Source organism: Lepidothrix coronata, unplaced genomic scaffold, assembly GCF_001604755.1.
Source record: "Lepidothrix coronata isolate B3197 unplaced genomic scaffold, Lepidothrix_coronata-1.0 Scaffold24, whole genome shotgun sequence".
Taxonomy (NCBI): domain Eukaryota; kingdom Metazoa; phylum Chordata; class Aves; order Passeriformes; family Pipridae; genus Lepidothrix; species Lepidothrix coronata.
This window is the reverse complement of record NW_016690204.1, coordinates 3,131,148-3,154,761: the sequence shown is the minus strand read 5'-3', so window position 1 is coordinate 3,154,761 and position 23,614 is coordinate 3,131,148. Positions and strand designations below refer to the sequence as shown.

Genomic DNA, 23,614 nt, shown 5'->3' with positions numbered 1-23,614 from the left:
TGATGGGATGAAAATCATATTTGCATTACCATGTGTTAGCATAATAGAAGCTTATATAATTCTGTCACTTTATCAAATCTGATGTAAAATGCATCCAAGTCTTTCCTTTACTTACTTTTCCAACGTTCTGGAATCTCCTGTGTACTCTGGAAGATCATTTAAGTCTTGGGGTGAAGCAGAAATCTGTTCTGTGCTGATTTTTAGTGCTTGACCATTCTTTCCTATCACTTCAAGTCCTGTCAGTCCGAGGTAATGGGAGTCTCCCCAGGTCATGGTAAAATTCAGCTGCAGGCCTTTATAAAAGAACATGCATATAATTTATCTAGTTTGAAGGAAGGAGCCAATATAAACATGCATGCAAGTCCCAATGGTTAGCAGCATGTATATTTTTGTAGAGATTAAATCACTTTATTTGCTGGATTTGGATATTTCCTGGCCTGTATTAGCCCTGTAGTGGGCTGCCAACACCTCGTTCACTTTTAACCACCCAGCTCCTGATCAAGCACATTACCAAGTGTCTCATTACTGTGATTGCAGACTGACAGCAACTCAGTGACACATTTAAGCAGTTACATGACAGATTTTGTGATTATGCAGACACAGAGAAGACAGATTGGTCTGAAGTCTATCCATCATCTTTCACCAGCTAAATGACTATATATGTTCCTATAAATCCAGCCTCTCATAATCCCATAAATTGTTGGAGAACACCAGCTCAGAGATAAAGCAAAACACAAATTTGCTTTGCTGATGTTTTTAAGATACTACCTTCACATCAGAACTGGACACATGGAAGTATTTTAATGGGACAGCATCAGTGAAAAGCAGCAATATTAATATTATTAATTAATGATTAGCCTGCATCTCTGGAAAATAAATAGGAAAGAAAAACTGAACAAACAAAAGGTTGTATATGTATCCTCAGATCCACCTGTTTTATGCCTTACTGAAAAAAAAACAGAAATAGCATACACAGATATAACAAGTAATATTTCAGTCTGATCAGGTTCCACAAAAAAATCCATCACTGTAAATTAAAGATATCTTTCATTTCCCACACTACAGAAATCCACAACTAATCAGGTTGGATAGTGTCTAAAGAAGCACCAGTAGTCATGGTGTCCTGAAAAACAAACAAGCATTAAACCTATTAAGCCATCCTGCCCAAATACCTTTAAATAGCTATAGCAAGTCTTGATATACACATAAATTCCCTTGGGTGTAAGATCTCATTAGCATTTGCAAGGACACAAAGAAATAAATAGTTCTGTTAGCTGACAAATTTGGCTACATTGATATTAGATGCTATTCCCAAGACCATTGCTAAAACTAAAATTGCTCAAGGTTCAGGCATGTTTTTTTACTTGCTTTTACAAGCAAGTTTTTTTTTTAATACATCTCAGGAAAAATCAGAATATATTTTCCCATGGAAAAGCCAGGGAGGAGCAGCCATTCGCACAGGGTTTAGTGTTCACTTCACCATGGCAATGCCTTCAGAGAATCTGAGGATGCTGCAGGGGGAAAAGGACCTCTGGAGGTGTCTAATCCACCTCCAAGCTCAGGGCATGTCCATTAGATCAGGTCTCCAAGGAATTTATCCCATGGAAGTCTACATGTCTCCAAGGCTGGCAGATTTCAGACCCTCTCTCAATCCCTATTCCTGTGTCTGACTGTCCCCAGGGTGAAAAAGATTTCCTAACACCCCACTGGAAATTCTTGTCAAAGGACCAGGAGCTGATCCTGAAGCTTTTGGGCCATCCAGAAGCTCCCTGGACCCCACAGAGAGTTGGGTTTGTACAGGATAAAGGAAACAGGTACTTTAAGCATGGATATAACATTCTGATCCAGCTCTACTGTGGGGTTTCTACTGTCAATCCAATCTGAAAAATTCAGTCAGTCTACAGAAATACACAGGATTGGGAGAGAATTACTGGGTAAGGGCCACAGCTATTAGAAATCCCATTCAGGGACTAGGCAAATGGCTAATGTTATTTTTCTGAGATTAAAAGCCAACTGTTACGATATAATGTTGTAAATGCCATAGTAAACAAAGCTTCTGCCTTAAATATTCAATTTCTCTTCTTTATTCTAGACCTGACATCTGTCACAAAGTTCTGTTCAGCTCTGACAAATCAGGTCCTCCTTGATAACATGTTTGGCCACAAGGTGGTTAAGGAAGAAGTGTAAGAACTTACATTTTCCAGTAAATATTCCTGTCTCCTTAGGTGTACATTCAGAGAAAGAGTCTGGCTCTAGAACCTAAAAAGAAAGTCAACAGGTGCAACATTATACATACATTACAGGCGTTGTTTCTAGAGTTTTTATGTCTGTTCCTTTGGTTTTTACTACATCCAGCCTTTTATATATCCATCTCCCCTTTGCCTCCCCACCCTGGCTGTCCTGCTAATAATGGAAAACATGTCCCAAAATGTAAAAGATCATATGGATCCTTAGAAAATCAAGACTGTTAGGGTGAGGTCTCTTGGTTAGTTCATACAGAAATGTTGAATGGGAGACTCTGTACTGTGAAATACCTATTCTCAAAGAGGCTGAAATTCTTAAGTCATTCTTATTTACCTGCAGATTGCCATTAGCAAATGATAATATGCTGTATTTGCAATATGTTGCAAATGCATTGCAGAGACAAGAAGTCTGGAAGGAAGTCAAGACCAGAGAGTGCACCACAATTCCTTCTCAAGAACTAAGAGGCAGAACAAACAAGCAAACTTGCCCAAAAGTTTGTGCTTGTTCTCTGACAACACTAATGAAAAAGAGCCTGTGCTATTCAGCACAGCAAACCAGAGAGGGAATAAACAGATGGCAAAACCTGCTGATCATACTGGGGCAATCAGGGTAATAAAGACAAAGAAAAATGGCAGTGGGTTGGAGATAAAGTTCATTTCATTGAGTTGAGTGTGATAAAATGGCTGATTCTGTTCACTGTGGGTAAATGGAAAAATGCTACACTGGAGGAAAACAATCCTAACTTTACATATACCAGTATTGGGCTCCAAAATTAATAAAGCAGATTAGAATGACATCTTGGCATTTTTATGAGTAGCTCTATAAAAACATCAGCTCAATCCTCATTAGTAGTCAAAAAGCCAAACAGGAAATTAGAAGTCCAGACTTCTCTATAGTTTAATTTATCATTAGAAGTAAACTTCCTGTCATCCAGAATACATCAAATGGACCTCCATTGTGCCTAAAAATAAATAAAAGACTTGTCATCACTGTTCTCCTACTGTTCCATCAGATCTCTGCAGTATAACCACTGACATCCTGGATGTCAGATGTCTCTTCCCAGACTGCAATATCCTTCATGTGGCAGCAAATGTCCCTGTGGTAATTAAGGTAATTCAGGTGAAACGGGACAAGACTTGTGCACTGAAATAAATACCCACACACAAGGAAGCTACAGAAGGTGGAAAACTCTTCCTGTTGGGGGCTTTTCATGCAAAACAGTGACTCTGTCTTTGATATCTGATGCCTCTTCCTTAGAACAACTTTAAAAGACCAGCCTGGGAATTCAAATTTGTAACTTTACTGAAAATCAAAACCCATGGGCATAACAAAGTTACTGGTTTTATAGATTGCAAAATAATGCCCTCCCTTGTAAACCATAAACCATCTGTGCCAGCCACATTATCACCTCTTTTCTCCCTTTCTTGTCTACTCAGATCGCTTATTCCACTGGTGCCCACTATATTTTCTTTCAGACATGCTCTAACTTTCTGCTATTCCAACTATTTCTGCTTGTGAGCATTGTCCTACCTGTGCTGTTAGATTCTTATGGCTAAAACAAAACAGCACCACAGTACAGGAGCTATTGGAAAAGCAATAAAAAGCAGGAAGTATTACCATGGTCCTCCCCCTGACCATACTGTATAGCACCATCCTTGTGAGAATAACTAAAGGTGAACTAACCATTCTGGAAAAAAAGATTTAGAAGACTGTAACACAGTGGTATAAATCTCTTCAGTGGCTCGAAGAAGAGGATGGGGAATAATTGTTTAGTTTCTTCCAACACAAAAACTAGAGGACATTAAAGGAACCTAGAGACTAACAGAAAGAGGTTCTTTGCTGGGAAAGTTGCCACAGAGCACTGTAAATTGTAAAAGTGCACATGGGTTCAGAAAGCTAGGAGATGAATTAATGCAACAAAAATCTGCAGCAGGATACTAAACACAAAGGTTAAGTGAAGAAGTCCTTGTGAGACACACTTCTAAGGGCTGGATGAGTGTTTTAGAGAAACACCACCGCATTTCTGTGCTATTCTTACATTCTCCCTGAGCACCCACAGAGCTGAATCAAGTGCACTTGGTACAGGTCTAATCTGCTGGAAAAGTCAACATGTTAAAGGTTCCTGAACTCGTGGGACAGACAGATGACCACGGATAACACCGACACGAAAGTAAGACACTTCTGTAAGAGCTTTTGAAAAGTTTTGTAGGCAGTGCAGTAAAGCAGCATTTCACCTACTGAACAGGGAATGATCAACAGCAGACACTGTTCAAACCCAACACTGGTCTGACAACGTTGTGCTGGGGAAGACAAATTGCCCAGCAGATCTGTATCATTCTGGTAGCATAAGCATCCCTCCACAAAAAATCAGCAAATATACAGTGACAGGGAGATCAATGGCTCAGTCACAACAGCATTTGTTATTCCACTGCTGATGCAGCACATTTCAGAGTTAGAACAGGGGGATGAAGGGCATCACAGCAAAATGAAAGGCAGAGACACTGAGTAAGGGCCAGACAGGCCCAGGCTTCTGCCATGGAAGAGGTCCTGATGAATGCTCACAATAAACAAGTGATCAAGAAAAGAAAGGTGAACTTCAATTTGTGTTCATGAAATCCTGCACTGCAAAAGGTGTCTGAACAGTTTAAGACATCACAAGCAAAGATGGGACCAAAATTAATGAAGAAGTCCAAGTGTTAGAGACACTGACTCATGATTCTAACGGTGACATCAAATTCCAATGTCACTGTGTTTCCCTTTGTCCTGTAAGCCACAAGAAAAAGAGGACAAGACAGAATGGGAAGGCTTGAAAACCACATAAGGCTCATTAGGAACCACATATCCCTGGGAGCAGTTCAGCTGAACCAGCTGGAATTTGGATCTCCTCACAGACCCACAAGTGTGGCCCCCAGAAAAAAGAGAACCTCACTCATGCAACAGTAGGTGCTCAAGAAGATTCTGAGAAGGTAGAATATTTAAGGAAATCAGGTCAAAGTCTGTCCCACACCATCATGAGGAGAAAATGTTGCAGGACCTTTGCTCAGACACTGGGCTGGAATGGTATAAGGCAAGACCCCAGTGCTTGAAAATACATCTTTCCTTCAAGGAGTAAAATACCAACTACATGGAAAAGAGGCATTTTTTGTGCTGCAACATGCAGACAAATCTGTGGAGATGCTAACCAAAAAAATACAGAGAGGGAAAATAAGAGGAGGGTGGACAGGAAGAGATCCTTTTCATTTAAGATACTTAATTTGTGGAGGAAGAAACCAGCAAGAGTATAATCTGTGTGGAAAATATGGAAAAATCTTTGGTTTGGAGTGACAAGGACGACAGCTACTCATTATATGAATAACTGTATGTATCACTGCCAGTGCATAAACCTTCAGGAGTACCTAAATCAAAAAGAACTCCCTATAATCTCTGTCCAAGTAAGTAAAGAAAAAAAAAATCTAGTATAGCTTTCCTTGTAGGCTTATTAATGAGTCAGGGAAACCAAAATTTGGAGGACCTTTAGGGATTTAAAATATCACTTAAATTATTGAGCTGGTGAAAAAAAAAAATCTTCAAAATAGTCCTAATTGTATTAGTTCTTCTGCAGAGTTTTACCTCACCATGGAAATGTGTCTGTTACTTCCATGTCATGTTTCAGAAAGACATTTATGGAGAGTTCTGAACAGAGAAGGCCCTACCTGTTGGTTTTCTGTTCTCAAACCTGCTTGTGTAAAAGGTCTTTCATCTCCCTCCCTGTCAGCAGTTGTTGGCCTCTTTAGCTCTTCCTCATATCTCAAGGAGCTGGCATTTTCCATTTCTCCATCATAAGTCTCATCATAGCAGTATATAGCTTCAAGAATATCATCATCAGTAGTGAACAATATAGTGTCCCCAAAGTGCTCTGGAGCTGAAGGCAACACACAGAATTAAATGGATAAATAATACAAAAGAATACAGAGAGTGATAAAAATTATTTTTGGTCCTTCTTCACATTTAATTTGCAAAAATTTGTTTAAAAATAATTTATGGCAAATTGATACTGATTGCTATATTGAATTATTAATTTCTGGTAAATTGATACTGATACTGTTATAATCAGTATTTCATTCTCAAACTTACACTGCACAGCAGAAAAAACTAGAGAATTCAGTCAAATTTTGAATACATAGGAAAGACAGTGGGGAAAAAAGCTTCTCCATCATCTTTTGCAAAAGATATTACATGTGAAAAAAAGTAAAAAGCTGAAATTTTTAAATTTCTCGTGACCATCTGATATTATTGAAATACAGACCTGATACTAAGACATGGTTGAGAATGGAGATTAGCTCTGTGTGCTGTTAAATCCACAGTATCAGTGAAGAATGCATTAGTGGGCTTTGCATTATGTTTTTAAATTCAATACTAGACAAAGTGCCAGCTTGCTTTGAAGTGGAAGGAGATAACAAACAAGTGAAATGCATTTGTTTGCATTGTACTGCTGTTCCCACAAAGAAAATAAGAAATGATAGAATACCTCCAGACAATGTTCCTGAGGCCTTGGCAATTTCTCCTTTAAAGATGCATTGTTCATCTAACAGCATGATAATGTCTTTCACACCTCTGAAAGAGTGGATTCGAGATTTATTGTAATTCCAAATCCTAATCATAGCTACCTGACAGGGATTCACAAAGTCAATAAAGATAAAGTGAGGTTTTCCAGGGGTAAATGGTGCCAGCCAGAGATGCATATCATCCTGTGTCCGATTTACCCCATCAATTAGGTTGGTTATTATTCTGGGATCATTCCCATAAGCTGGTAAAATATTTATATCAGGTGGTTCAGCTGTTATTTTTGCAATCTGAACAGGGTCTCCTTTAGAACTGAAAACTTCAATTCCATTAAGACCAACATAATGTCTGTCTCCCCACGTTGTTCGAATGTCTATCACTAAGTGCTGCCCATAAGGTAAAACGGGAATTTTAAAATCATTTCCATCATGTGCCTCCACAGCACTTTCTTCCTCCTGCCTCTTGGGTAGCGTTTGCAGTCCCTCTTTCCTCACTTGCTGACATTCTCCGGAGCGGTTGAGTTTCTGTTGGTGGAGGAACTCATCAAAGATATCCCCTTGAAAATCCATGTTGGAGATCCGGCCGCGATGGGAATAATTAAATTTCACCAAGGAGTTCCAGGACTCCTGCAGAGTGTGTTCTTGTTCACTGCACCACTTCGCTCTGGAGGCTGCTACGTCCTTGATGGAAAAGTCTTCATCTGAAAACAACATTACAAAGGCATTTAATGTAGAAGCAGGACTGGGAACAAACCGCTACGACAGGGACTCTGCAGAACGATGCTGGTCTTATTCGTGTCCCTTACTGTGAAATTCTCCTCCAGCAGCACTTTTATATTGCCTCCCTGTTATGAAGGCTCCATGTCCCAGTTTCTCTTCCCCATTTAGACATAATGAAAACAATCACTTTTAACTATTACAAGAGCAGAGCACGTGCCATGATCCCAACTGCAACTCTTAGGCTGCGAATTCTTGACTCAACCCTCAAAGAAATTGGGATTTTGCCCAGTGATACTTATTGTGTGGCTGTCACAACAGTTTAAATCATCTATCTGCACTTCTGCAGATCTTTTATACAGCTGGAAGTGGCTGAACTGGTTAATGTAAAGCATTACAGAGAAAAGCTGGTGCTTCCTCTCAAAATCAGCCACGTGGATATAAAGAAAAGTGGTGAGAAAAGTAGGTTCAGCATAAGGAGGATGAGGTGAATGTTGCACTCTGTGCAGGTGATGTCCAAATATTTTTCTCACTTTTCAGCAAGTGTGAGATGTACAATGACAAAGTATGTAATGGGAATGCAGTGAGGACAACAAATCAGAGGGACACGGTGGGAGCAAAGCATGTTCTTCCTGTGGCTGCACTGGGGAGCTGCTTAATTTCCATCTCAAAACAATTAAGAACAGATAATAACAAAGATTTTCAATAAACCAGTCACTTATGTATTTTCTTCAAATAAATGAAGAAGAGGAAGTGGAGTTCTAAACAATTACAGGCCCATGGGCCAGATTTTACTTCTGCACAATGTCCTTGGGTGGACACTAAAACAAATGGTTATCAAGAATAAATGCCAATTGCTGTAAAATGCAAAATAATGTTTTCCCAAAAGACTGCTCCCAACTGACTTTTAACTGTGTTTCTGGAAACACTGGAAAGAGGTAATGTTCCTAATCTATCTATGGCAAATAATCATTTACAGTGGGGACACCTGAGACAAAAATAAGAATTTCAAAGCAGATGGGAAACTACTTGGAAAAGGGTTGCCTTCCAGAATGAAACCCTAGAGTCTAACCTGACCCTTCCTCCCTACCCCACAAGGGAAATGCAGATATGAAGAAAAATTTCATATTTCAGAGAACATCAGTCATTTCTAAGTCCCCTTCTTGTAAGTCCCCACTGTCAGTACAGACACTCCAGAGGTGGGTGATCCCAAACAATATATCCCAGAGCCTCACAGTTTACCTGGAGAAGACACTGTATATATCTTTATCATTTTAAAATGTCAAAGCTTGAAAATTTCAGGATGAGCAGAATAGGATGAGAAAAGTATTTGACATCCATTGACTTGCCTTGTTTGGGAGAGTTTTTCCCTTCTCTTGTTAATTTTTTTTTAAACGTCAAGTACTTCAAACAGCCCAGAGATTACAATCCTAAAGCACTTCTGAGGCAGTTCAATGGGAGGTTAACAGGTTTGTTAGCTGCATTAAGGAGTGACAACAGGAGAAGTGAAGCTCTGAAAGGGAAGCAGAGAGACCCAAAAGCAGAGCCCAGGGGCTGAAGCTATTTTGGGGGTTTTTTTAAGAATTTAAAATGTAATATTTTATAATGACACTTCAAACTTCCAACTCCCCTGTGGGTTTAGGATGGGTGTCTGGTGTCTTCAACCACCAAGTCCCCATCCTGCTTCTGATGGCAACACAGCCCATACAATTCCTCTCAAAACTTTCCTAAACTACATTTTGGGCCAAGACTACCTTGAAGAAAACACCTTTCTTCTCCCTCTGTTGTGTTAATCTCTTTTCTACTCCCTGCAGTTATAAATAGCAATCATATTTCCATGCTGCAATCACATGCTTCATTTCCCAAATCATCCTAAAAGCTCTCTTCTGTATCTGTTCCACTTTGTAATCAGCTTTCCTGAAAATGGATGATCAGAGCTGCAGTTTTCCAACTGACGTCTCACAAGTGGCTGTGCCGAGATATTAACATTTCCCTAACTCTCCCAAAAGCCTGTGCTGATCCATCCTGGGAGTGCTCTGCTCCAATCACCCTGCGTCACACCAGCCTTTCACGCTCAATCTGCCATCAGCTACTCAACCATGATCCTTCCCTTCCTCGGTCATTTGCAGTTGATGATTACTCAGCTTACAACTTCATTTTTGGTTATTAGTCCCCAAGGGAGCCTGCAAAGCGGTACTATGGAATTGCATTCCACTGCTTCAGTCCTCAAGCTCATCCTTCTGCGAGTTCTTCAATCTTCTTAACTCATAATAACCCAAATTATATGTTATTTGCTAATTTTATCAGCAGACTCCCATCATTTCCTTTGCACATTAAACCGGTTATCAAAGAAAAATTGATGTTTTTATAGCAACATTAACTCGAGGCAAGCATGTACGTGCTATTTCTAATTTCTGTTGTTCTTATTATTCTTCACTGAGTGACCAAAGCTATGCTGTGACACTGGTAGGGGGCTCTGCAGCCTTCCCTTTGTCACACACTTCCATTGGGAAGCTGCACTTCCCTCAGCCCTGTGCCAATTAAAATCCACCACTCTCAGGGAAACACTTAAAACCGTTTCCCTGTTGTTAAAGCTCACTCAGCTCCACTTTGAAGATGGTTTTACCCTGCACAGCACAGCAGAGAGAGAACAAAAGCTGCTGGATGGCTGCAATTTTCCCAGGGACAAAAACATATCGGGAGCTTTAAGCACCACATGAAATAACCTGCTCTGAGCAAAATTAGAGGACACTGTATAGATCCATGATAACCTTCATCTTACACCTTACATTAAAACTCCAACATTATTTCCATTTTTAGAACTGAACTGAAATTCCCAAGGTGAGATTTATTTACAGTTTCCATAATTTTAAGGTTTTAATCTAACAAAGATAGTGTAAAATGTGTGAAACAGCAAAAGGGCTGTGGTGAGTGGGTGGCTGAAGGGAAGATGGCAGTTATGCCAAATACTTCCCTGTTTTTCTCCTCTTTGAGGTATAACTTCAGATGTACTGATGAAATTGCTGTTTTCTTCACAGAGGGTCAGAGAACAAAAAATCCAGACATCCTAAGTTTAGAAAGAAGCATTTTCTCGCCTTTGTCTGAAAAAAATCATGCAGCACCTGCTGCAGAATTTGAACTGGCACTTCAAATGCATTTAGTTACATTTCCTGTCCCTAATGACCATTACTTTAATGTAAACACTCAAATTCAATACCCAGCAAGCTACACTTTCATGCAAATTGTTTTGATGCTAAATCACAACCATAATTTCCATTTGTAGTTTTATACCATCTTATTCCAATTCCCTGGGTCCTGTTGTCCTTGTTCTGCCAGACTCTCTTCATTTGAGACAAGATATTGAATGCTGAAGAATTACAGAATGCCAAAGAAGGGTAAGAAGAGCCCAAAAACCCAGGAATCAGAGTGACATGGCTTGAAACTGAAAAGGTGACACTAAAATTAAATCCTGCAAAGTTGGTTAAAAGAGAGACAAAGTAGAACCTGTGGGTAAGAAATTCTATTCTTCTGGTGTTAAACACAAAAATATTACCCCAGACCCAGAAAATTTCTTAGCCATGGATTACCAGAGATTGGGAGAGAGCAGGAACTTCAGAAGTTGCCCAGTTCTCATACCCTTCCCTGGGCTACTGCCAACACAACCACACAAATCTGGATCCTCCACCTCCAACGGGATCCAGGGGAACTTATAAAGGCTTGGAGAAAGATGACAAGGATAATCAAAAGGCACAGAGCAGATAACAGCTAAATTTACTAGAGAACTCTTCATAAATAAACAAGATGTCTGATGGTGAAGTTTGTAAAGTCATGAGCAGAGAAGGGAAAAGAAGGGCAGTTTTCCATTCACTCTGAATAAATATATTCAGAATATATTCTCACTGAGAAAGACACAAACCTACTAAACAAATAAATTCTGTAAATTTACTCACTAACTTGAGGACACACTCTTCTTTATCTTTTTGCAGATTTTAATTGATATTAGCAAACATTTGCTGTCTGCAGGAACTGTCAATTCTTGGAATATAATCTACTGGAATTTAGTCTTCCATCTGCTCCAAATAAATTAAAACCCACTAAATCAGAATGTAAATTTTTTTCAGAAGAGTATTTCACATCAGGTGTGGGACAAGGAGAGACACTTTGAGTATTATCAGAGTATGAATGAGGAAAATACCACAAATAGCAAAACTAAAATCCCCCTGTCTACACCTCCAGGAATCTCAGGAGGTCCCTTCCACTTAAATGAGTTTGTGCTGCTGCAAAATGGAGAACATGTCAGCACCTGCACTGAGGTTGCTATTGTGACCTCTTACCTTTGTGGGCAGAATCCTCTTCTCCAAGATTTATAGTGTTTAATCCCAGCTTTTTACCACATCTGACACTTCTCCTTCCACTCGTAGGGTACTGTGAGCTGCAGCAATTCCTGTTAGAAAGCTGCTCCAAAATGTCCAAGCCCACATCACCATCCTTTCTGGTCAGCACTAGTGACCTCTCATCTCCATTTGCATTCCTACTGCTGGGTCTTCCCAGTTCATTTCTCTGACATTTGACATCCTCATTTGTCAGGTCTGAGAAGTTTTTCATGATTCCATCTGACTGTGTTTGAAATCTCGAGCTTAAACTACGTTCTGTAGCAAGCCAGGAAGGCTTCTGCTTACTGGGAGTAACATGACTGTTCTCAGTTACTTGGGAAGATGACTGTAACCAAGGTGGAAGTGCACCTGTGGAATCAGACAGTTTCCTCCCTGTCAACTTTTCCATTTGTTCGCTCAGAGAAAGTTCATCATCAGACTGAACGTGCTCTGCAACTGCTGCTGCTGCTGAATTCTCTCTGGCATCTTTTATACAAACTTGAGATGGGAATGCTTTTAGATCATCCTCTAACTCAGGCAAATTTTTCTTTGTAAAGCTGATTGAGTTCATTTTATGCTTAAGAAGATTTTCTTCTGGCAGGGATTTCCAGTTTAGTGAAGTACTGCTTGACTCTGAGCATTTAAAATGTAGGTCTGCTCTCTCATCTGTGACTGCAGGTGCATTTACTTCTTCCCTTTCACCTGAGGGAGATGCAGAGGTATCTTGCTTGTGATCTGTAAGGTCAATTGTAGTGTTATGGTCAGCAAAGAGATCTCCAGAGGCTCTCTCTAATTCACCCTCAAATACAAGGTTCTCATCAACATATAACTTCACCTTCTTTGCTCCAACATCGAGGTCCTACAAAAATAAAAGTATTAAAAATTTCAATTAAGCTTTCAAGCATTAGATATCACTGTTCTGGGACTCTGACATTTGAACAATTAATCAATAGACAGACAAAAACAATTAAACCCTGTGTCAGTTACATGCTTTTGACTACCTTTTAATCTAAAGCTCAAACAACTGTGGAATATTTAAGATTTTATTTAAAAGGACTGAAAGCCCTGCTAGACACTACTATGAGCCATTTCGTCTGGCAAGGCTTGATTATTTAGAAAAGCTTGAGGGAAGAAGCCTAGATTAAGTATAATTCTATTTGATCAGCATATAAATTCCAGAGGCACATTTTGTTTCAGCATCTGGAAGATTCACGACATGTTCCACAGTGAACAACCACCCAGATCAAAGCCACTGGAGTTAAAAAGAGTTACAAAGAAATAACAGAGCTGGAAAGGACAGCAAAAAAAATCATCCAGTCCATCTTTTTCCACTGAAGAATGTAAAATAACCTACACCATTGAGAAGAAATCTGTTTTTAACAGTTTTCAACTAATCTGCCTTGATAGCCTATCCCAACACTTAACTAGACTTTTAAATAGAAGGCCTTTATCTGAGACACAATTCTGCCACTCACAACTTTATCTCTATGTTCTCCTTCTCTGTGGCACCCACCAATACCTGATTTTTTCATTCCATTGAAGTTGGAACTAATGTTCTTTCTATTCTCTTCACCATTTCGATCTAACCCTTTCTCCTCCTTGACAAAAATACCATTATCTTCAAAGAAAATATAGAAGATGAGACAAAATCCATCTCCTTTCTGTTCTCTAACTTTCAGTAACGTGTCCATCTCGTGGAGCCTTTAAAAGACTCTCTGTTCTTTCCTTCTTTTCATGAAAACTAAGAAGCTTTGCATGAAAGTAAGAAGTTTCAGTTTCATCCCTCTTGTTCATCTCCTGGATGTCAGTTCTGCTTGAATACTGATGTAAATTTTCCTCTGCTTCCAGCCTAAACCAGTTACTCCTTCCCTTACAAATACAAATGCCTCTGGCTCTTCACTCCTGAAGACACTTGTTTAAAGCTTACAAGCCTTTATAGTGTCTATTGTGTTGTTTTCCAAATAATACCATGTATGAGGCAAAAAATGTAATATGGACCTACCCACAGGAAAAGCAGAAGATGCAGGGATAACAAGAAAGCTACAGCTGAGGGAGGGAAGCAGGTGTAGGTATGTGAGACACATTCCTGTTAGGGAAAGATAACCTTCAGTAACTTCTCAAAGAACAGCTGTAAACCCAGTTTAATTGGCCATTATGGCACGGCTGCCTGTGGAACTCCACGAGTCTCATAAAGTGCTATAAGCCTGTACTGATGCATTTGGCCATAAAACGTGATATTTTTTCCCCTTGAATGAGGACACTGATAGATTGCTCTAACTGGGGATCACAACACTTCAATAATTATATCTATAAAAAGCTACCTGCGTGGCTTTGCCTGAAATTATGATGGGGAAGAGAAATACTATCAGGATGCCCCAGTAATGTTATTTTTTAAATTTCTGTATGTCGGGACTGCCAACGTCCTCCTTAAATGCTGGAGATTTCGGATATTCACAGCTGAATTTGGGATAACTGCAACATTTCTACATAATATCCCAGCCTCTACTGCTGTTAGGAACACTCAGCTCTTAGTTCTGCATTTTTACCTGGAAACAGATAGAAACTGCATGGGACCACAGGAATACACATGTTCATTTGAAAAGCATTTGTCAATCTCACCTTTTTAAATTAAAATCAGCAACCTTAAGAGCAACTTGTTTTGAAATTAATCCCACTCCACTCACCAGTACCAGAGAAGGACAGAAAACATAACAAAAATGAGAGGGTGGAGGTCATTCTCCCTGAAAGAGGGACAGCCAAGCCCAGAAAAGGGCCAGTCACTTCAAAATTACTATTTCAGTCAGTGGGAAAAGACTTCCTGTTCTCTGATGCTTTGGAATGTCTGAGACAGGTATTTTAGGAAGCAAAAGAGGTGTCTGAAGTGTATCCAGATGAACCAGGCAAAGCTACGGATATTTGTAGGACAATAGAGACAGACTGAACTGGGGCAGGCATTAGTAACAGCTGATAGCTCAGGAAAACCATCTATTCAGGAAGAACCAGGAAAAGAGCTAATGAAAATCTTTTGCACCAAAATCCTAAAGCAGACTGAGCCTCAGGGAGGAAAAACATGAACAGATCTCAGAGACTCCGAGAACAAACATATGCAGGCACAAGACTAAGAACTGCTCTTTTTCATTCCCTCCCACCCCTCTTCTGAGCTTTTCAGTTGCTTAGTGATCAGTTCTGGTGGGAAAGACTGGCACCACGGTTTAGCTTCCCTGGTACCACTGCTCCGCTCTCCTGGAGCATGAGGAGGCTGGAAAAGTCCCTTCCACATGGGTAATTCCACCCTCTAAACAAATACCCAATGCTTCATCCAAGGCAGGGTTTTTTTTTTCCTCCTGGAAGAGTGATTAAAATGGCACAATGTCTCAGAACAAGCAGGGAGGTGTGATCAGTGTCAGAAAGGAAAAAAAAAGATAGATTTTGTGGAAGTAATTCTACAGTTTCTCTTGGTGTTCCTCCCCAGCTTGCACCTTCAGCCCTCAGAGTGCCTGCTGGGATAGTGCCTCCCAGTTGGACAAGAAGAATGCAATTTCTGGCCATTTCAGGGATATTTATGCACGAAGGACAAAGCATAAAACCAGAGGCACTTTTCTGAGAATTACCCCTGGATAAAGGACTTGAAATTGCTTCTGCCTGATCTCTCGCAGAAGTGTGAAAAAGAAGGAGCAATAGGAAAGAAGTCAAGAATGAGAAGAAAAAAGTTCTTCTATAGAACTAATTGTGCTGTAAGAAAGCTGCTGCAGCCCTACAGTCAATCAAGTGGTAATCCAGCACTGACAAAGCTCCAGCTCAAGAGAACAGACATGAGCATATGCACAGGAGGAACACACACTAGGCAACCACTTGAAGAAGAAAATGAACAAACTGGAGAGCAACTAAGACCTTAATGCATTAAAGTATTGATTCCACTCACAGATTTGTGAAGACACACCACAGACATTATATTGGATCTTACAAAGAAAGTTTTGACAGCAACGAGTAACGATGCAATTTCAAGACTGTAGCAAGTACTTCTAAAATGTCTGACTATTGCAGACAACTTTGAAAAGAACTGGCTGCCCTTTCTTACACTTCTTCCCTTCTTGCAGACTAAAAATGACCTCCTTTTTTGCAGATCTCATCTGAAGTAAATAAAGGCAAGATGAAGCATCCTCTGAGACCTTCCCTGTAATTCAGTGAATCGAGGAATCTATGGCAATGATGTCATCAGACTTTTACAGCCTCCTTCAAACATATTTTTTCTCCTTCTAGACTCAAGTTCTAAAGCTCAAACATACAAAAGTACTGGCCTGACTTAATTCTTTGCCTATTTTTTCAGGAAGCACTTGGGCACCTCTGGCTTAGGTGCCATTTGAGGGGGGAAAAGGGAGTAAGAATTATTACAAAAATCCACACAGAAATCTGGCTCTGGACTTACACTAGCAGGAAGAAAATTGTTAGCTAATTATATTTTGGGGGTTTATACTTCTCAGACAAAACTTCCTCATGACAAATTACAGAACTAGGCAGAACTGCCTGCTATTCTTTCACCTTAAGGATAATGAGACATTTCTTTAATAAGTATAAACTGCTGCACTTCCACCAAAATCCATGGGATTACACTCCCAGTGGATTTTACAGATTGCCTCATAGCAGTTTATTAAAAAAGCAGTGCCTTGACACACAGCCATCCATTTCTCTGTTCTTCCTGCATTATATTCAGGAGGTTTGGTAACAAATCCTACCATTACCTCCAAGAACAGCATCCCTTTCGCACACTCTAATGATGATGGAACATTCTGCAGACTGCAATTTTAGTGGAAAAAGCTATTAAAATTCCAGGAAAACAAATATAAATCATGTAATAGTAAATTTGTATAAGCTGCCCCTTCCATGGCCATTTCCATATGTATAAATTACCATATGTGCTTATATAAGAACATGGATGAGAGCAGAACCAGAGGGATAAACCCTCTTATTCATAATCCAGGACAGCAAATCCTCTTTGATCCAGTACCTGGGATTTCTTTCTTAACACTGCAATGTACAAACAAGAATAATTTTCATGGTGACATTCAAACACAGAGACAAGAGACCATCTGCCATCTGCCATGATATGTCTCTCTTCTAACAGTAGATTGTTTTATTATGAGCACTCAGCAGTGGAGTTTTTAATTGTCCCTGGCCATGGCAGGGGGGCTGGAACTAGATGGTCTTTAAGGTCCTTCCAACCCAAACCAATTTGTGATTCTAATTAAAGCAACAAACCCAAACTTGAGCAACAGTCAGCCTGTTTACATTTATATACATGAGGAAACACATATTTAAACACATAGTTAGATTGTGATAGAACAACTGAGAGTCCTGAATATTAAGATGCACTTACCTTCCAATCTTTATTTCTCACCACAGTAAAGGATTAAGTGACACAATACGCAAGCCTTTTATTAGGTCTTTAGAGATCTTTAATAGCTTTGAAAGAAAATGCTCATTGTGCCTATGAAAACATTATCACCACATTGTTTCCACTTACAATTAAGACAGAAGCAAATTTCACAGCAGACAGGGACACCTCAAAGCTCCTATTTTATTAGAGAAAATTGTATCTATTTTTATTTCATGCTTTTAGAAAGAAGAGCAAACTGAACTTCCCTAGGCAAGGCAGAGCAAAGAGTAGTTGAGAAAAGACTACTTACACTGGGAGTTGTTGTGCTGTAATTCCAAATCTTGATCTTGGATATACCAAAGTCACATGACCGGGTGGGATTGCGGATAACAAAGTACAGTTGGATGGGCGGATGGAAAGGGCACATCCAGAGGCAGCTTTCCTTCCTGAGCTAAAAACATACACAAGCAGACTGTCACTAACTCTTCCTCCTCAAGCAGGGGTTTTAATTTTAATTAACTCCCCACCCCACGGCAGAATAGGCAGAGATTAGAAAATTCAATAAAATCTACTACGTAAGAGCAAAACCTCAACCTCATTTCCCAGCAGCAAATCCGACTCTCCTGCCTCTAAGGCAGCTCCCAAGAACCTGACAATGAGATAAAGGTCAGCTGCTCGCTGTCCCAGGGAGGCATCTGCACACTCACACACCACAGGCAGCCTGCCCTGCTTTGGAACTGCAGGGTCAGAGCAAGCCCAGTTTATTTTAATCAAATTAATCAGCTTTGCCTGTACTAGAGGGGATCACCGAGCACAATGGACGCTGGACAATCATTCTGTGATTTCTTCCTGTGCTTACACTTCTGGTTTGCTCTCTAAAGAGGGAAATCTTATAGAATTTTACTTTATTGCCTGCCTCTATTTTAATCAGGCTTTGCAGACAGCCAACATCACTTACAGATCTATTCCTTGGAGCTATATAGAACTCTACACTTGATATTTTCAAAGATATCACAGAAACTCCCAACATGAATTTTACATACAACTGGCAATCAAGAGACTTAAAAGTACCAATTCTGAAAACTGTAAAAAACTGCTACCTCCAAATGTTCAGAAGTGGAGTAAAAGGATGTGTGGCACCTCAGAAAGAGGCAAGGAGTTTCAGAATCAAAATGTTGAATATTAATATACTCGATGTCAAATGTTATCTCAAAACAGAGATGAAGAAGGGCACAAAGTGAATACACATGCAGGTAACATTTCAGTGATCTGAGATGAGGAGATAAATTAGCCTCCTTCTGTTCTCAAGGATACACAGTACATACAGTGACACAGTAGGTACACAGTCAGTATTTTTCCACATCCTTTCACTCTGAAGTGAGTCTTTCAGTAATCACAAAACTTTCCTCCTGAGTACTTCAGCTGTGTGCCTAATGATGGTGAGGACAGAGCTCTGCAGCCTGTTCACAGATATCCTGAATAGATCCACTTCTCAAAGTGGTCATCTCCACATTCCAAACTCCCCCAAGTCACGATGTCTCTGCCCCAGAAGCCTCTCAAAAAGCTTTGGGAGACTGTTGTTGTGTATAATGTCAGCTTGGGGCAAAAACAGCCACAAGAGTGCCAGACAGGTTTAATACTTTCTATTGAAGAACAGAAAGATGCCTCTTAACATCAAAGGAATGAAAGATAGCCCTCAAATCAGTGTGAACCCAACTCCAGGGTCAACTTCAAAGCTGCATCATGGTTTTGAAGTCATACTATGAACAAGAATGGTTAAAAAATAATTTCCCAACAGCATACAACGTCTGATGAGCAATCCACCTGCAGACCTCTCCAGCCAGGACCTGATGCCCCAGAAATCAATAGGTTCTGGTGTGTACTGAGAGCCAGAGGTGCCTTCACAGGAGGGTACCTGATTCAGCACCAAAATGGACTCTGGAAAGAATTCTCCATGCTTCTCACCAGTTTCTCTGTAAAGCTCCAAACAACAGGAGGTACATCAGAGCCAGGCCAGTACTGTGAGTGAGAGGCACAGAGATCTCTGGTTTATCAGTGGAAGTAACCACTTAGGACTGGGGTTACACAAACTCACAGCTGTTACAGTCCCCATTAGCACGTCAAAGACCTGACACCACAAATTGAAGGCACCTTGAAGAATCCATGTCAAAACTCTTGAAACTGTGGAGGACTCTCATGTTTTATCACCAAGAGCGACAGTGATGTCTTTGCCTTCACATGAGGTACTTGAGCCTGGGGTTACTGTCTTTGCAAATAGAGCTGGAAAATCCAGCCCAAAAATTCTTTGAACCATCAGGGTGAACAGGTTAAGGAGTTGGAATTCAAACTGGATCAAGGCAAAAAGGGAGAGTGGAAACCTCTAGTCTTAGATTTTGTGGGACGCTGCTTTGCGTGGGCACTGAAGGTGCACCTGATGGAGAGCAAAGGAAGACTCAAGCAGTGTGAAGGGGAATGACGTGGCTCTAAGGGTTCACCACTGGGAAGAAATACCCTTGTTAGATATTTCTAGAATTACAGTTACCTGTCCTTGTTATTCTGAGGTTTAAAAGACCTATAAAGGTTTACAGAAAACAATTTCAATGCAATACCTAATCTATGTCTTATTAAGCATTATCACAGAATCCCAGAATGGTTTGGGTTTGAAGGGATCTTAAAGATCACCTTGTTCCACCCCTACCATGGGCAGGGACACCTTCCACCAGCCCAGGTTACTCCAAGCCCTGTCCAACCTGGCCTGGAACACTTCCAGGGATGGGGCAGCCACAGCTTCTCTGGGCAACCTGTGCCAGGGCCTCACCACCCTCACCCTATTTCTTCCTTATCTCTAATCTAAATCAAGTTAGTAGACAGCACCTGATGTTCTGCCAGGCTTTTTGCTCTTTTATAGTTTATCACAAAGTACAAGGAAGGAGGCAATTCAAGTGCTCTTCTTAAAAGTCTGCAAGGGTAATAAATAAACTAATAAAATCCCTGATCTTCAGTAAGATGATCTACTGTCGATTTTCAAAGACAAATGTACACCTAAATGATCAAAGATGGAAGTGTTTTAAGAATGGTAAAAGGAGTTTTCCACGTAATAAGTTTTTATGTCAAGTTATCATTCTGTTGAAAATATTAGTTGCTTGGAGATTGATTAATTTATTGGGTTTTCTAATGCACCCAAAAGCTCTCCTGAAATGTACACAAACTGGAAAGGCTGTCTGACTTCTGAAGGAACCTGCAGTTCAGGTATCCCATTCCCAAATCTTAAGAATGTATTCCCTGTCCAGATTGCATCTTGGATGCAATACCCTTCCAGCTTCAAGAGAGGAGATTACAGTGTCACAAATCAAAGAAATATTAATCAATGAAATGTAAAACCTCATTACTTAAGAATAATGGGATATATAAATATATGAGTAATGCTGAGAATAACAGGTTTATAATGGCTTAATGAAGGTATTACCCCATAATTTATAATTAGCTGGAGAGTCTGAGAGTCACTACTACTACTACTGAGTGTCAGATACACAGCCTGTAAAGGAGAATGGATATTTAGACACCACACTACAGTGTTCAGGAGACAGTAAGAAAGATGTTTCAAGTAAAAATATTTCTCTGGAAATAATACTCCATACTGAGTTTCAACTAAATTTCAAAACACTGCATATTTGCCCTCTTTCTACTCTCCTATAAAATTCATATTAAACATCTGAAAGAAATTAGCAGTGAAGCTCTTATACCTTGAGACCACAAGAATTACTTCAGTTTATCAGCACACACACTCTAAAAAAGTGAAATTCACTGTTCTCAAAGTTTTGTGATCTCATTCTACAGCACAAAACTTAAAAACTGAATGTGTTCTTTTACCCAAGACAATACCATAGAGTTAATATATAAGGAGGCAGAGTTAAAGCTTCCTCCATCCAATTGTTTAGTTAAGCAAGTCAGGCAAATTAATCAAACACTGTTCTAAAGCAAAGTTATAACTGAATACCAACATCTTGAGGAAAGCTGGATTTGTTAATAATAGGCAGTATTTGTACTCTTTTAAATTATCACAGTTGTTAAGCAGTCAGGTTCAAAATGCAATCATGTTTCTGAACAAAAAACCTGGTGATAGAGTATTACATTATAATGAGAGATTTTAATATCCAGGGCTAGGCTGTCTTACATTTAAATTCTTATTGACCAGGCAGCACAAATCCCCTGGGTTGTCAGCATTTCGAATGTCCACATCATGGGGAGACACAAAGATCTTCTCGTCGTGTAAATCAAAGAATTCCACCTGGCTCAGGCCCACGTTTCCTGGATTTCCCCAGTTGGAAAGCAGTTCCATAGTCACATAAATGGCATCATGCACCTCCACGCTGGCTGTCACCTGGACCAAAATGAAATACGGTAAAAACCTTAAGTGACAAAACAGTAAAGTGTGGAAAAAAAGAAACACTGTTAAGATTGCAACACTGATGGGTCAGAAGGAAAAAGATTGCAAAGTCAAGGCCATCTGGATGGCATTCAGTTCATTCTGGGTTCCACCAATTCTGCCACAAACCAACCTTCTCAAAAAGCCCAAAGAGAAAACAGCTCCCTGTTCCTTGTCTGATTCCTTTGTCATTCTGATGAAGTGATAAACTCTGCCATAGGTTTATTAGTTGACATGGGGCAGAATCAGTGGAATACACATCATTCACTGTACTTTTATTTTAGTAATTCTGGGAAGCATCAATTATGGTGCAAATACACACAAACCTTCTCTCTCAACATGGAATCTGCTTCAGCTTTGTCATCAGCCAGGGATCTGTCATTGTCACAGGCAGAATGGCTCTCATGCTCCAGAAAGACTTTCAGAAGTTTCTTCTTTTGTCTGAAACAACATATTCTTTTATGTGCTACTTCCTCATAATCCCTGCATTTTTAAGAAACAGTTTAGTTGGTGTGAAAAGATGGTAAGATGAATTCACACACCCCACAGAAAAACTCATGCAGGCTCACACTGAATGAGAACTGCTGCAGCATCCCATCTTAAAAACACAGGGTTTGGTTAAAAAACTGGGCTCCAGTTCACAGTTGGTTCTGAGAAAGCAATGCCCAGGTTATATAAATACAATAAAGGAAGATGTTGGCAGATCCCTGCTCTGCAGAGACTGGCCCAAGGCTGGATTCCCTGATTTGCTACTACTTGATACTGCTGAGGGATTTGAAGATTACCAGGTGTAGTGGCATTCTGAAAAATCTCTCTTCAAAAAAAAAGGAAGTTAGCCTAAAGCAAATATATATACCTGCTTCCAAAAGGACAGATTCTCTCAGCTTTTGTCACTGCACTCCTTGTCTGGCTTTTTTCTGGAGGTTCAGTCATTGAGGAAACAAGAGATGAAACAGAAGATTTCTTCTAAGGAAGAAAAAGATGAACATGTTTCATTCAGATTGTTCTCCACATACTAATGAGCATCAGTCTGCATCTCTGGAATAAATAAGAGTTTGGGCCCAGCTCATCTGTAACTCTGTACTGAGTTAAAGCACATTTAACAGAATTGGTCTTGATTTGCAATGAAAGAGCTGAGCTTGGAACTTGATCTTCTACATGGAAGAAAAGTAACATAAAAGCATATTCTGAGGACTTTCACATATTTACATATATATATATATATTATATATATGTAAAAAATTCTCATTCTGTACATTTGGTGAGAATCAGGGTTGGCCAAACTTTTGGCACGGGTCTACTGACTTTCTCCTTCTCCAAAAATGGATCATAAACACTTTTAAATCCCAAAACCCCTCAGTTTTATTAGAATAAAAAAACGATTTCTTTTTTTAAATACAGAACTATCAGTGACTACCTAAAAGAACATAGAGGAAAATTGCTAAATTTCTTACAATGCTCTTTCTCTGCCTGTACTGCACATTTTTGCTAGTTTTTATTGATTTTCTTGTTTTTAAGATGAGTTTTTAATTTTTTTTAAACACGGTTGCTGGAGATAAGAGATGTACACACAGAAAACCCATACCAGCTCCTCCTCAGTAAGATCTAGCAGTGTACATGACACTGTACTAACAGGGAAGAGTGCCCACATTAATGAGTCCCACAGGGATGTAGGATTTATCGGTACGGAAATCACACATTATCTTGTTTAAGAAGCTTCCAGGATGAAAATGGCTCAACTGGGCCTGCAGCTGTGCACTTGACTGCATAGACACATCATACTGCTGGTCTATCAGTTGCTCAGTGATCCCTGTAATCAAGAGAGAGCTGTGGGATGCTATCCTGAGGAAGCAGATTAAAGAAAACAACCCTATGGAAGAATAATACAAATTCAATTACGCTTAAGAGGCATCACCATCCATTCATACACAACGTATAA

General features: G+C 39.8%; 1 protein-coding gene across 1 annotated transcript in view; it reads right to left on the bottom strand.

Annotated features, from left to right (window-relative positions):
- The window catches only part of KIAA0556 (KIAA0556 ortholog), a 58,129-nt gene that overhangs the window by 18,982 nt on the left and 15,533 nt on the right, over positions 1–23,614 (bottom strand). The window contains exons 9-17 of the mRNA XM_017808683.1: positions 22,532–22,641; positions 22,002–22,116; positions 21,424–21,630; positions 17,560–17,700; positions 11,837–12,734; positions 6,752–7,486; positions 5,937–6,145; positions 2,196–2,259; positions 116–293 (exon numbers count right to left, since the gene is read on the bottom strand). Of these exons, the coding sequence (XP_017664172.1) occupies positions 116–293; positions 2,196–2,259; positions 5,937–6,145; positions 6,752–7,486; positions 11,837–12,734; positions 17,560–17,700; positions 21,424–21,630; positions 22,002–22,116; positions 22,532–22,641 (2,657 nt within the window). The remainder of the gene's footprint in view (positions 1–115; positions 294–2,195; positions 2,260–5,936; positions 6,146–6,751; positions 7,487–11,836; positions 12,735–17,559; positions 17,701–21,423; positions 21,631–22,001; positions 22,117–22,531; positions 22,642–23,614) is intronic.